We start from the raw sequence: 15,039 nt of genomic DNA, 5'->3' as shown, positions 1-15,039 counted from the left end.
GCTGAACGAAGAAATCTATTTTGGATTGGAGTTCCTAACCTCCTTTACGGTCAAGTACATATGATCTCATTGCACAAGCGGATGCTTTTTATGCGTCTCCTCTAGGTCCACTTTCTCAAATGTAACGAGGTGAAGAAGGCGAGTCCACAACCGCGGGACACGGTAGTGTAGCAAGCGGCCCGAGCCTCTGCCTCTCCCATGTGCTGGACTTCCTCCCAGAATCCCCAGCCAGCATCATGGTCTTTGGAATGTTGCCCGGGGAGTTCCGGGAACGGAATTCCATCTCCTCAGGAAATCTCTCGAGGCTGCTGTATCGACGCTTCCCTCAAAAGGGATCAAGTCTCCGGAGGGAGGGGCTGGGGGGAGGGCGGGGGGGGCTTTCATTACCTAAGACCTAAGTCCCCTCGCCCGCCCCATCCCGCGAAACAGGCTCCGTTGCAAAGAGCCCGGCCCACCGTGCGGAAGAAGCTCACGGAGCTGAGCATTCGGCGGCTCCCTCGATTGGCTCCGGCGCTTCCGAGCCGGCAGCTCCGGCTGGGAGGGGTTGGACTTGCCTCAAGAGGCGGGCGAGGCCTCCTTGTCAGCGCCGGAGGAGCGAAAGGGGCGGGGGATGGGGAGCTCCGCCAGCGGGAGAAGTAGAGCAGCTTCAGCCGAGACCGGGAGCAGGTATTTGGGGCTGCAGGGGTGGGTGGGCGGCCGGCTGTCTGGAAGAGAAACCCGGATGAAAGGGGTGGGGGAATGGGGAGGTGAACTGAGCTTCCAAGAGGTTTGCAAGCGAGCTGCCCTGTAGGGGGGAAAAAAAGAAAAGAAAAGCGCGGGTTTATTCCCACTTCCCTGTCTTCGGTCCCCGCCGCCGGTTTTCTCCCCTACCTATAGTAAGCGGAACAAGAAGAGGAGAGGCGGTCGAGGGGAGTGGGGGGGTGTAGCAAAAGTTTCCAGCGTGAGAAACTACTGGACCCCCTTTTGTGGCTGAGTAAAGAACCGCCGCGCCCCTGCACGCACTCCACCGAATTTGCGCGCAGTGGACAAAGCGAAGCCCTGGAGGCGAGGAAGAGCAAGGATGCTCGGCTTCGGGCAGGATCGGGATGAAGAGGGAGGGGGTTAAAGGAAGAGAAGGAACCAGATCGCGGACAGACCTGAAAGTAATCCTCTGTTCCTCGCTTATGGCGGAAGACAATGTGACACCTATGAGGTTCCCTAGGATCTCTTTGCTAATTTGCTTGAAAAGGTTGGCCAGAGTCTCAGCTCCAGCAAGCTGATCGTTCCGTGCATTTCACGTCTTACCGGGAAATTCGGTTACTTCCTCGTTTTTCTTGCATTCCACTGCCTGCTTTTTTTTAAAAAAAAGTTATGTAACTTTAGTACTGTAAAAAAAAAGGAGAGTAGTCACTCAATTTATACAATTAGCATTTTGTTTTTAATTTTCTTGGATCAGCCTGCCAAGCAGCAGGACTTCAGGCCAAGGTATGTACATGGGAACCTGTTGACAACACTTGCACAATGCATCCTGCCAGAATTATGGAGGCTGAACTTCCTACTGCAAGTTGAGACTTGTGGCTTGGATATCAGCCTAGCATAATGGCTGGCCTGGCATGGAGGAATGGAGAGGGTTGCTCACCTGGATAACACTTTTTGGATTGGGAGGGCATGAAGGTAGGAGGAGTTTTACCTGACCATCCCTTTTCTTCTCAGGAAACAATACTGCCAACATGAGTCGCCGCTTGCCACTCACCAGGCTGTCTGCAGCTGACATCTGTGAGATGCTCCGTGAAGAGCTCTGCCAGGGGAATGACTTCCTCAAATCGGATACCCACATCTTCATCATCTTCGGAGCATCAGTGAGTTTCTTTCCTTTGGGCTAAGCAGGATTTCATGGAGCATGTCTGTTGTATTATAAATCCAAGAAGTTTACGTTTATTAAGTATGCTATAGTTTAGCAACAGAGGCATTTTTCTGCTAACTCAATTCTGCCATGTGGGCGCCAGAAATAGAAGTAATTTTCTCCATTTTATAGGGGGAAAGTGAGGATTTGTCACAGAGATTCTGCTTTGATGACTGTCTTGTAACTGGTAGTATATGTAATTCTGTCCCCTGCTTCAAAAGGACTGCATTGGAAAGAACAGTTCCTTTTAATTAAATTGTCCTTCCTGTATTTCCAAAATTGCACTCCTCTGATGTATTGATCCTTCTTTGGCCTGCTTGTATACTTCTGGCCTCGGATCTAGCATCACCCCTTTCAGAAATTGAAGTGGGGGTAGGGTGGGGTTGATGCAGACATTGTGCTTGCTGACTTAAACTGGCCTCAAATTAGTCATAGGTAAAGCAGCCAAACTGCTTATTAGTATATAGCACCTTGCCTTTCTGCCCTTTATAAGGTTATTTGTAAAGACAGTATGGTTGTACAACACAGCACATATGAAGTGTGTGGTCAGCAGCCCTTGTTGGAAGGGTGGGGAAATGTTGAGTATGTTTAAGGGCCAGGTAATTAACCCATACATGCTTTGGGTTTGATGAGATGCTGTAAAGATCAGCCCATTCGTCCTATAAACATGAATGTGCTTCTTAGTCTTTTAATTATAAATACAAAATGTTCTGTACAGACATGTTTCAGCAGTGGACAATCTTTTCTTTTTTTTCTTGTTTCCTTATTTTTTTGGAAAGCAGCACGAAAAAAAAAAAGAAAAGAGAACAGAATAAACACCTTACAAAAAATAAAATTTATACTAGATGAAAGAGACAAACCCAGAAAAAAGTGTTTTAAGAGCCCCCCCTTCCCTCCCCCCAAAAAATCTTCCTCACCCTTTTCCCCCTCAAACATTAAGTGGTATTATATTATAGTTTGGATATCTGCAATTACGGCTCATTTCTACTGTATTAGATTGTTTTAATTATTTTTAATCACTTTTCCTTTTCATTCAAAATCCATATTCTAAGTGTCTTAACTTGCCTGGCTGTGTAATACTATTCAGGAGCAATAACTATTATTCTCATGAAGTGAAATTCTTAAGAATGTACTGTGAGTTTTTTCATATAGTTTTCATATTTTGTAGTTGACATTTTATTTATTATTTATTTGTTAGCCAAGACTATATTATTCTCAATGAGAAACTAAGAATGAACATGTTTAAGGACAATAAAATAAGAGTAGTAATTAGAATTTAAAGATGCTACCAGGATATTGCTAGAAAATACATGAAAATTTAAACTGTTAAGGATGATGTAGGGCACATTTAATGTAAACTAATGAGGAGGGGAGAGAAACATACAATAATCCTGCCATAAACCTTGGAGAGCCTCTTCAATTTTGTAAAGATAAGATGCAGTTGCTCATGCAAAAGAAAAATATGTTGTACATGCTCAGAATTTAAGTATTATGTTACAACCCCCAAACTGGCTCTCTATTGCACTACAATTCCCATCTTGTCCAGCCATGTTGTCACAATTACAGCCTGTAATTCCACAAACATAACAAGTTCCAGATTTGGGGCTACAGTTAAAAATCATGCTACTTTAATGGAGAAGGCAATCAGGAGGTGAAGTAGAATAATACAAAAGAATGAAGGATGGAGCTCTTAAGTAAATACAATAGCATCTTGAAGATAACTTTGTGCTTTTGTGCCTTGTGTATACAGTTACATCCCTGTTGAAGGTGAATGTCACTGGGCTTTGTTCTGTCTCTGGACACTTTAGTTACTCAACTGGACCTCTGTATAGTGCAACATACAACCCCCATCTTTTAGATATGACCGGGCTCAAACACAAACTCCATTCTTTGCCTAATCCCATCAGATTCAAATTGACCCTTTCTGCCCCAGACAAAGCCCCTGCAATCCTATCAAACCAAAGAATAGAAGCCTCACCAGTGCAGCTCAAAAGTATCCCTTACAAAAGAATTGCCATCTTTCATTCTCCAACAGCTGATGATCTCAACAGGCCATCACCTTTAACAATGGACTTCCTCAATGGCTGCCTCCTGAGAGGCCCGTTTTGCCTAACAATAGAATAACCCCAGGTACACTGACAAGGATCTTCCTAGCTTCCTCAAACTGGCCACTCAATCAAATCCTTAAGATTCACCGCCTTCTAGCTCTCAACTTCTGTAAAAATCTTTGCTTTTCGATTGATCAGGGTTCCCCTTTCTTATAAGTAGACACCCAATGATCATGGCAATCAACACGGTTCTTCTAAGTGTTACACAGCATTCCACAACAGTGGCTTTTCCTGAAATTCTTCCCTATCCAAATACCGCCTATGTTTCATGTAATTTGAATTGCATCTGAACCTTATGGTTTGGTAACCTGCACAATATGTCTAAAATTGTCCTGCGCTTTCTTTAGAGTGGCATGGGTGTGGTGGCTATGTGGTTTTTTTAATCCTGCTTTTTAAATAATATTTATTGAAGTTTAAAAATACAAAGATTAAAAAAATGGTATGCAAACTAAATAAAATATTAAGAAAGAAAAAAGTACGAAGTGCAAAAAAAAAGGGCAAAAGAGAAAAAAAAATAAAAGCGGGGGGGAGGGTGACAAAAGAAACAACTTCCCCCTTCAATGCAAGTTTTTAAATTTTGTAATGGGGAGGCTTCAGAATTGCAAGATTGCAGCAGATTGGAAGGGTGAGAGGCAAGACTACTGAGTAGTGAACTAAACAGAAGGAGAAACTCTAGTCTATGCTGAGTAATGAGGAAATTAAAGTGTGCCGCTTTCCTTAAGTCAAAGAAGGAAGTTTGTCTTCTGGGCAGCTTCATCTGTTTCTTTCTAGTGCACTTCTCTTTCTGATTTGGTGCAATAGGGTGTAGCTGAAGAATAGGCCTTACTACCATTTGTTCCTGGATATCTATGTATTTACCAATTGTCAATTGTACCAATGGAGCTGTACCAAGTAGCTATGAAGTTTGAAGGCCACACTTCACCAGGCGTGGGAGCACTACTTTTCAAGTGGTGAAAGCAGATGTGTTTATTCATCAAGCTTATGTGGTTGCTGTGGAATCTGCTCTTGGCTGTTTTCATGTGCAAACTGCATACACAGCCGTTTTGCAGCTGCTTTAACCATTCAAAAGAAGAGGATTCATTGCTGTATTGCAAAGTAGCTTTTTAAAAATATTTAGTATAGCCTGAAGAGCCACTATGCACATGTCAGCCTTGTCATGTACACAAACAATAAACAACCAAATGAGTTAAATTCTATTTATTGTAAAGCTACATTAATAGAATCTTGCAATCTGAAAGTACAAATCTCCTGCTTTCTCTTTTGCAACCTGTTAACTTAGGGAGGAACTTTCCTGGATTTCTTTCTTTGCTTCCACCTTTTATCTGATTGTTCTCTAGACAGCATGTCTTTCCTCGGCCATCTGAGGTCATTCCGACATTCTGTCACATCACATAAATTGATTTTATGTCAACTCCTATCAGATGTTAAGACCAGCCTGAGATTAATGTCTGTTTAAGCATCCATGTTTGAGTGAAAGCACTGTCTGAGAGGCTCAGTCCCTGAACATAGAATCACATGAAAGTCGGCAATTTCCAGAGTTTATTTCCTCTTTAGTGGTATTTGTGAGAGGGACTTCAAGAACTAAAAGCTCACAAATTCTCTTGAATAAAAGGCACTAAGCCCTCTTTGGATTCCCTCTAGAATAGATTGTAAAGAGAGATATAAATGCAGCCTATAAGTTATTGTGAGTTGAAATCTCAGTAACTGAAAATACCTTGTTCAGTTATGTTCTTCCTGGCATTGTAGTCTTCAGACTTTTGATAAGAACTAATTTGGTGTAGTGAGTAACACGGTGAGCTAGAAAGTGGGAGGCTCAGTTCCAGTGGGTTACTTTGAGTCAGTCTCTTAGCTCAACCCACCTGACAGTGCTGTTGTTTTGGGGAAAATAGCATTATATAAGTTGTTTTGAATTACTGGTATACAAAAATAAATATGGGATAAAAGTCACAACCACCACCACTGCCATGTTGCTGTTTACCACTTCAGTTGGGGCAACACATAGGCCACACTCCATATTTTATAGATATCAAGAGCTACTTCCAAAATAATTGACAATATTTGGAGTCCAAAACTGGTTTGGAAGGCTTTTAATGGCTTTCCTAAGCAACCCATTTATCCTTAACCCTAACCATTCTCTCTATTAGATTTGTATATCAGTGATTGCATGACCTCTGTAGATTCCATACACTAAATAAATAATCATTCTCCCCTACAGAAAACCCCAAAGGTGGCATTTTTTTTTTTTAATGTCAGTGCATGTCGTGGGAATGCAAGAAAATAAACACCAAGTAAAATATGCAATTAATTTGCAAAACTACTGATTAAAATTGACACATACCCATTAGTTAACACATAAGCAGATTAATGGCACTTAAGCCTTTTAAAGTGTTTAGCTTTAGTATCCACCTGCTGAACTCCACTAGATAATATCTTTTTAGGGAGCAATGTTAAAGGGCGATGACTGGCTAGATTTAGGAAAGAAGTTAGATCACCTCATCTACTGGTGAAAAATGAGAGAGAGAGAGAGAGAGATGTATTTGAACTCCATCCAGTTGTAAACCTCATGTGCCCCAGATGTTTCACATCTTTTTGGCCTAGATCAAAGCAGAATAATTGATAGATCAATGTTTATAGTAGATAAAGAGCTTCCAATGTGGGTTGAATATTGCAAAAGCTGGGAGCTTCTGAGGGTCAAGGCATCTTTAGCAAGTGCAGTAGAGCATGGCTGCAGTTTGTCAGGAAACTGACAAAAAGGAAGTTAAATGAATCTGACAAAAGGGAAGCTAAATGAATCAGGGATATAAGGGAAGATCACAAAGAACAGGCTGCACGGACAAATGATAGGACAAGAATTTCCCATATGCATATTTATAGGACATCCAACATAAAATGAGGTAGAGATTTTTGGCTTGTGGCAATACATCCTATGACTGCAAGTGTGTGTGGAAGAGCGGGATATCAATGGCAAGCCTGTCAACAGATCAGATAGGAACAAATGTCACAAAAAATCAGATTTGTCAACATAGATTACCCTGGAATGCCTAAATTCTTGTAGATATGGCGTCTATGAATTATTATCCAGGGAGAATTTCTTGTAATTAAAGTACTTTCTAGAGGAATAATTCATAAACATGTCCACAAGAATTCAGGCATTCCAAGAAATTCATTCAATCTTGATTATTCTACACCTTCAGTTTTTTGTCAGGACAAATACAATCCTTCTGGTAGTAAGCATACAAATTATAGTATTGAAATAAGAGTTTCATACATTTAAAAGCACAAAACTGACTTATTTACATTCATAGTTTAAAGCAACTAATGATATTAGATAATATTTAGTTAATATTTAGGCTGCTTCTAACAATAATTACAGAGGCAAAATTTCAATCTACTTGGAAATCTAAAGGCTTTTATTAAATGGAGCATTGTAAATAAAAAAATACACAGCACTTTAGATCTGAAGTAAAAAAAAAAGTGCCTGGCCTTGCATCCTGCACCTGTTGCTATCTCATTATACAAGTTGTATCCTTTCATGTGTTCACCTGACTCAGTAATCCCAGAAAAATATATGTTTGAGGTAAGAAGCTAGTGACAGCACATCCTTGCTTGCTCCAAAGCAACTTCTCACCGTATGTTAACCTCTCCTTATCTCAAATGCCTGTTTTCTTAGCACAGCTACCTATGAATCTAGGAAAAACATGGCTGCTTTAAGGAAGCACCAGCAGCTGGGACATGCTTGCCCATACTTACTTCAAAGCCCACAGCATCCCTAATTTTACACTAGACTCTTAAAAACCAGAAGAGAGTGAAGCAGAGTGATTTAGGCCAAGTGCCAAAAAATAATCGTTTCATTACAGAGAAAACTCTAAATGGCGTAAAATTAAAAAAAAACCAACACTTTAGCTTATGCAATTTCTAAATTTTCTGGAAATGTAATTTAATGCTGGACTCCATCTGAGGACAGCTTTGTTTTGGGTTCCTGTCAATCTTAAAGCTATGTGGTTACTGCAAGGGAAGTAAAGATACAGTGAAATATCCTGTGCTGCCTCTTGCTGCTTTTTCTTGTAATACCTGTTCTTTGTTTAGCTATCGAAGCGAATTCCTACATAAAAACTATTTTTCTTATTTCTCCTCTGTGAAAAATGGTAGCTCTTAGCTTTTGTTGTTAAGCCTGGCCATATACACTACAATTTCTGTATTATTTCTTTTCGTTTGAATTGTTGCTTTAGATTAGTAATCCAAAACTCTTTTAACATGCCCAATTTAATCTTTTGAGCCTTAATGATATTTCTGCCTGAAACTTCTACTAGTATGCTGTTTTCTATTGTGACGGACTACCAGTGGTACAACACAAATAAAATTGGTGTTATTGTAGTCACTATATTCTGTCCTGCTGGGAAGAATTACTAATTCCCACTATCTTCCTATGATAAATAGTAAGAAGAATGGTATTTAAGGGTCATAAATAAACCATCAAGAATTTGTGTGTTTAATATTTTAAACAGAACTTTAACTTAACGATATGATTTTAATTCTATGTCCACCATCTAGAACCATTATTGTACTGTCAGTTTTATGCTCTGCATTATTAAACTTTGTATGAGGAATACATGGTAGCAGATCACTCCAGAATAACCTCTGTGATCTAGATCTTATGATTAGAGTAGTGGGTGATAATATAAATGCTAGACTAACACGGAACCCTTGGTTCCTCTTCCGCCTGGAATCCAGAGACACTCGCCACAAAATATTTGAGTGGCTTCATTTCTTGTAAGGGCAATCATCCATTTCTTCTACTCTGCTAATCCCCAAGCAATTGTGCAATATATAGTAACATCCCACTGATAGCTTTTCATAATATGAAGAATTTCATAATACAAAAGAAATATATACCCTTTCCCAATCTAGAGACTTAGTTTTTAATAATAGAATTAATATAAATTACAGAGGATAGACATGCCAGACATTAAATGAATGTAACCAAATCCAGGTGCCCTTGTTTAGGCTGTACTCTAGGTGAGGGATGAAGATTAAAGGGGTGATCCAATAGCTTTGCAGAAAAAGGTGGACTTCCAGAAACCAGACAGACAACTTTCTGTTGACAGTAATTGGGGCACCAGCACAGACGTAGTAAGGTCCTTTTGCATGTTCTGAACTATTGCCTCTCCCCCAGCCTGAGTGTCCAGGGGTGAGATCCTGCCTTTGATTCACCTTTGAATCAGGTGCTGGGGGAGGTGCTAGTTAGTGCTGACACAATGGAGCCCCGGCTAGGCTTTATTCTGCCTCTGGCTTTATTCACTAGAATTTGTACATTCTGCTGCTTGGCAGCCTGGCAGCCAAGGGTGTGATGGAACTGGGCTAAGAGCCCACGGCGTGGGTGGCAGCATGCTGAGATGTCATGACTTGGCATCTTTGCAGCCAGCACCAATGGCCACCAACCACTGTGCTTGCCATCCAGTGAATCAGTAAGGCAAGTGCCAGGGCCTTTTGGAGCAGTGTGGTAGTGCCAGGCGCAACGCAGGAATAAAGGACTTGTGTCAGGGAGGTGAAGTACAATGAAAATCAGGCTCTTCTTCAGCTCCAGGATGCTGCAGCATTTCAGTCTTGCAGGCACAAAGTAGAGCATGGAATTAAACCAGTGTTTTGGGTGCAAGCATTTCTTTCTCTCAAATATTCCCCAAAGTCTGATTGCAAAGGAGTCTTTGGAAAACAAATAAAGCTTTACAGAAGGAGAGAATGTGGAAAGGAGAATAAGGATTCCTGTTTTATGCTCTAGTCTATTTCAATACACTAATTGCTGACTAATTATCATCGATAAAGGAGTTGATATGGACATATAGTTATTCTCAGTGTGTGTATCATAGGATGCTATGAATCCCGTGATCGAAATAGATGTTTCTCAGTTTGTCCTGCCTCTGTGATCTCCCAAGGACTGAATCCAGGGCAAGAGTAGGTGTTCGCTCCTAGCCACTTGGTTTCCAATTTCAGAGACATAAGAGCATAAAATCAGTTCTGTGCACATGTTCATCTCTTCAAAAATCAACCAATGGCCTTTTCCCTCTCTCTTCCATCTGCAGGGTGACCTAGCCAAGAAGAAGATCTATCCAACTATCTGGTAGGTCCATTTTGCTGCTCAGGAAGATTCTTCATGCTTCTTGTACCTGGCTTGATTTAATGACTAGCTTGATTTCCTGCCCAGGTGGTTGTATCGTGACGGGCTGCTTCCTGATGACACCTATGTGGTGGGTTATGCCCGATCCCAGCTCACAGTTGCTGATATCCGCAAACAGAGCCACCCATATCTCAAGGTGAGAGACCTCTGGCCTTCCTGGGACGATGAGTATGTGCTTGGGCTTTGCTGTAATGCTGCTAAAAGTCAGAATGTATAGAACTAGATCCACCCTGCCAGACGAGCCCTGATAGACAGCTGCTGCCATAGGCAGTGGTAGGGGAGAAAGACATCTATAGGAAAGAATTATTACTCATTTTTTTTTTGCAGGATAACAAGTCTTGATCTTGTTTTAGGCCAGCCCCGAGGAAGAAAAAAAACTGGATGATTTCTTTGCTCGTAATTCATACATCTCAGGCAAATATGATGACCAGGCCTCTTTTGAAAGGCTAAATGCCCACCTGAACGCCCTTCACAATGGAGAGAAAGCAAACCGTCTCTTCTACCTGGCTCTCCCCCCCAGTGTCTACAAGGAAGTCACTACGCACATCCAGAAGGCCTGCTTGAGCTCTGTGTAAGTTTTGGAACCTGGGTGACTTACTGAGGGATAACAGAAAGCAGTGAGTCTCAAGAAAAGCGAGCTTGTACGCATTCAGTGTCAGAGGAGGCTGTATTTGACAGGAGGCATAGGAAATGGAGCTGATGCCAAACCCCGACCAACACAAAGCATAGTTAAAAAATACTGCCAGCATAAGTGCCCTTTAAGAAGAAAGGGGACAAGTCACACCGTGAGAAAATAAATGGTTTTCCTTCCTTGGAATCAGTTGTAAATCATCTCCTACTTGATTGCAGCCATCAGTCCCCCACTAGACAAAACTCTTGCTATTTTTTTTTTAAGTTTCCTAAGTAGGAAGAATGAGGAATCTGTCAATGTGTCCTTATATTAACCATTTTTGGGAAAAAAAAAAAAAAAGCTTGTTCCTATACTAAAGGAGTAAAATAGTAGAGGAAAAAAGAGTGGCTTTTTTCTGTTTAAGGCTGCAAAAATGCAAGCAGTGTCGGAGGACTTTAAGGCTATTGGAATCAGAAAATGCCAACATGATAGTATCATATACATATTCAGAGAAGGCTGCTTCATCTTCAGAGTTTTTCAATGATGTTTGAAGCAGAATGTGGATGGTATTACTTTGAAGCAGCCTCCCTTGGCTTCATTCACCTGTGCTTATATGGTTCACAGACAAACTCTGTCTTCTTTCTGTCCCAAATCTCAAGTGGCTGGAATCGGCTGATTGTGGAAAAGCCCTTTGGCAAGGACTTGGATAGCTCCAATGATCTGTCCAATCACATGTCGGCACTGTTTAGAGAGGACCAGATCTATCGCATTGACCACTACCTGGGCAAGGAGATGGTGCAGAACCTGATGGTGCTCAGGTAAAATAAAAAACCTGGGAGTGGTGAAGATAGGCCACCAAGTGGATCTATGCAGGGCCCAGATAAGCAGCTACACAGATCAGATTTACCTTCACTTGTTTACCCTGAACCAAACTCCTTAAAACCTGAATCTTGCTGCGTGGAAGCTTTCAGTAACCTTAATACCACCACCAAGGTGTTATTTTTATAGGGTGTGCACAAGAGCATTGTCGGGTGGGGAAGGCTCGGCTATAAAATTAGAGGCCCTACGGTTTGATTGACTGAGAGACCTCTCCTTTGCAGCTTCTGACTCAGATCACCTTTGGTTGCCTTTATAGATTTGGAAACCGGATATTTGGCCCTATCTGGAACCGTGACAATGTGGCCTGTGTCATTCTGACTTTCAAAGAGCCATTTGGCACAGAGGGACGGGGAGGCTACTTTGATGAGTTTGGCATTATTCGGTAAGTGTTGGGGCTGAGATACAGCAATAGGTGTTGGCATGGCAGAGATTTCCTGGTATTTTTACAAAGACCAATTTTATTCATTATATTATAGTAGTGTATGTATTAGTAAGCCAACGACTATTAATAAGTATATTATTAAAGGTAATTTTTTTTCTTTTTTTGCTTTCCTAGTTTGTTTCAGGATGTTTTAAAAAGTCTTTTGTATGATTTCTATTATTTTCTTTTGAGTTTAACATTTGTTTTATTAATTGTGCTGGTTAAAACCTTTTTTTCAAAAAAAAATATGTGCTGGAGTTGAGGTTGGAGAGGTGCGATGTGATGCTCTCTTTGGGCTACTGGCCATTTTTTTGGCAAACCAGTGTGTTAATACAGTAAATGACCCATATAATATTTGGATACAAAAACACCCTTTTCCTTCACCAGCAGAAAGGCATTCTTCAACAGAATGCAGTCTGTACAGGGACCTACAACTGTTCATTTAGTGACCGTTCAAAATCACAATGGCACTGAAAAAAGCGACTTATGATTGTTTTTCACACTTATGACCGTTGCAGCATCCCAATGGTCATTGATCAACATTCAGATGCTTTGGCAACTGATGCATATTTATGATGGTTGTAGTGCCCTCTGGTCATGTGATCATCTTTTGCAACCTTCTGGCAAGTAAAGTCAATGGGGAGGCCAGATTCAATTGATAATCGTGGCAAGAAAGGTTGTAAAATAAGGGCAAAACTCACTTATATATCTCACTTATCAATAGGAATATTGGGTTCAATTGTGGTTGTAAGTCAAGGATTACCTGTACCTGGGAAGAAAGAATCCTACACATGGACAATCAACACAAACTAACTTTCTCTTTAACATGCTAGTTTTCAAATTACAGGATACCAGAAAAAAAATGTCCTATTTAATGGGAAACATTGATAAAAAAAGGAAAGGGAAGAGTTGCAGAAGAGATGCTTAATAACTTTCTCAGCTCCCCAAAGTCCCCTCCTTTATTTTTCACTTTTAGAGATTAGCTGACAAATGAGCAATTGAAAAAAAAATATTTCCCCCACAAACAGTATGGTGGGGTGTAATTTACCCAAACTCATGCCAATTAGTCATTGTTCCAGGTCAACAAGGATTATGCCAGGTGTTGGAGTTCCTGGACATCTGATGACAAGTGTGCTACGCAACTCAGGACTTGGTGAGCACCCAGGGCCAGCAGCTGCAGGACTACTGAAAAAAAAAAGCTCTTTACCCAAGTTTCTGTGCATCTGGGTAGAATGCAGTAGCTAACATGCAAATATGATAGCTGCTAATTCAAATTGCAGAGCTAAATACAAGCTATTGGGGGATATGTGGAGTTTTCAGTAATATTTAATAAATCTATACCTAGTGATGACTGCAAAACATTTTTCACAATTGTCTCATTTTTCAGCTAATTTCTAAAAGTGAAAAATAAAGGGAGGGAATTTTGGCTGGCTGTGAAAGCTTACCAAAAGCTTACCATTTCCTTTGCAACTGTCCCCACTTCCTTTTTTTTTTTTTTTAGCAATTTTTATCCATCCAATGACTCATTTTTTTCTACTACCCTGTAGTTTGAGAACTAGCATGTTAAAGAGAAAGCTAGATTAACCATGTTGATTTTCTATGTGGAGGATCCTTTCTTCCCATATAGAAGCATTGTCTTCCCTCTACAAACTGCAATGGTGTATTCTCAAATTTCTTTCTGCTGTTGAAGGAAAGAGATAGTATGAGATAGAAGATTCTAACTGCAGATGAATTTGATATATGAAGACTAAAAACAAATGGAGAAAGGCAGCTTTGCTTGGAACAGCTTGCAGCCTTTAGATACTTTTGACTATGACTATCATTAAGTGTTGTACCTTATGATTCTTGACTCTTGACAAATGTATCTTTTCTTTTATGTACACTGAGAGCATTTGCACCAAGACAAATTCCTTGTGTGTCCAATCACACTTGGCCAATAAAGTATTCTGTTCTGTTCTATTCTATTCTATTCTATTCTATTCTATTCTATTCTATTCTATTCTATTCTATTCTAAACAACATAAAGCATCTGCCTATCCCAGTCCTTGAGAAGGACTCAATCTGGCTGATTGTGTAGCAACTATAATAGTCATAATAATATGGGATGGCTGTCCACAGCTGTAATCAAAACATGTTCCTGCTACTTCTGTAGGGATGTTATGCAGAATCATCTTCTTCAGATGCTTTGTCTGGTAGCTATGGAGAAACCAACTTCTACCAACTCTAATGATGTCCGTGATGAAAAGGTAGGATCCTGGTTCTTCTGACTCAGTGCCTTTGGGCAAAAGTGCATTTTGCTGCTCAGGCTGTTGAGCCTCCTTAAATTTCCATCTGCTTTCCTTATACCTCAATTTAGGCCCAGAGCTTTCTAGGCTTAATAGATTCCATTAATTACAAAACCAAACTAAATATGAAGCAACGTGTTTACTTCAAGGATCACCTTTATTTCCAAGGATCCCACAAGTATTAGATTTAAACAAACAGGGATGGCTGCATCACGGTCCCTTGCATAAGTGCCCATCTGGGCAGGAAAAAAGAGAAGGGTTATCTGGGCTTGTATGGAATATCTCCACAGGAGGGAGCCACAGGAGAGATGGCAAGGAGTAACTTTACTGGTTCTCCTTAAAGTAACTTGAATATTTTCTCCCTAGCCAAGTATGCCATAACAGCCATTTTGTCAGAATACATGCGACATGTTCTCAAAGTTTAGACTTTGCTTAGTAGCCCAAAGGAGGGGACTGCGGATCTTTCTCTAAAATAGGAATGAATTACCAGGCACCTAGACTAGACCTTCCTAAAGCATTTCCATCTCTTAAAAAAAAAAATGAAAAGTGAATGTCTCATAATGACCTGAACACCAGTGCTGACCTAATTAGAACAGTTTCCTACAAAATTTTCTTCCCTTAAATATTTCTTCTGTCAATATAAGTATTTAGAGTTTTGTCATTTTCAGTTGGAGGCTGTTTT

At 40.6% G+C, this 15,039-nt stretch overlaps 1 protein-coding gene across 5 annotated transcripts in view; it reads left to right on the top strand.

Moving 5' to 3' along the window:
- The first annotated feature begins 116 nt into the window (after window positions 1-116).
- Window positions 117-15,039, top strand: part of G6PD (glucose-6-phosphate dehydrogenase) — an 18,708-nt gene continuing 3,785 nt past the window's right edge. The window contains exons 1-9 of one of the 5 annotated variants that reach the window (XM_087956929.1): window positions 488-666; window positions 1,436-1,464; window positions 1,693-1,838; window positions 10,068-10,105; window positions 10,190-10,298; window positions 10,516-10,733; window positions 11,432-11,590; window positions 11,908-12,033; window positions 14,225-14,318. In XM_087956929.1, the coding sequence (XP_087813055.1) occupies window positions 611-666; window positions 1,436-1,464; window positions 1,693-1,838; window positions 10,068-10,105; window positions 10,190-10,298; window positions 10,516-10,733; window positions 11,432-11,590; window positions 11,908-12,033; window positions 14,225-14,318 (975 nt within the window). In that variant the 5' untranslated portion in view covers window positions 488-610. Of the gene's footprint in view, window positions 667-733; window positions 1,229-1,435; window positions 1,465-1,692; window positions 1,839-10,067; window positions 10,106-10,189; window positions 10,299-10,515; window positions 10,734-11,431; window positions 11,591-11,907; window positions 12,034-14,224; window positions 14,319-15,039 lie in introns of those variants that run through there. The other 4 variants (XM_087956928.1, XM_026676163.2, XM_087956932.1 and 1 more) reach the window with 4 other exon arrangements.

Source organism: Notechis scutatus, chromosome 2 (genome assembly GCF_049901735.1).
Source record: "Notechis scutatus isolate UNSWTSFEM ecotype Mainland chromosome 2, rNotScu1.2, whole genome shotgun sequence".
NCBI classification, from domain to species: domain Eukaryota; kingdom Metazoa; phylum Chordata; class Lepidosauria; order Squamata; family Elapidae; genus Notechis; species Notechis scutatus.
Note: the sequence above shows the minus strand (reverse complement) of the source record. Positions and strands in the feature narration are given on the sequence as shown.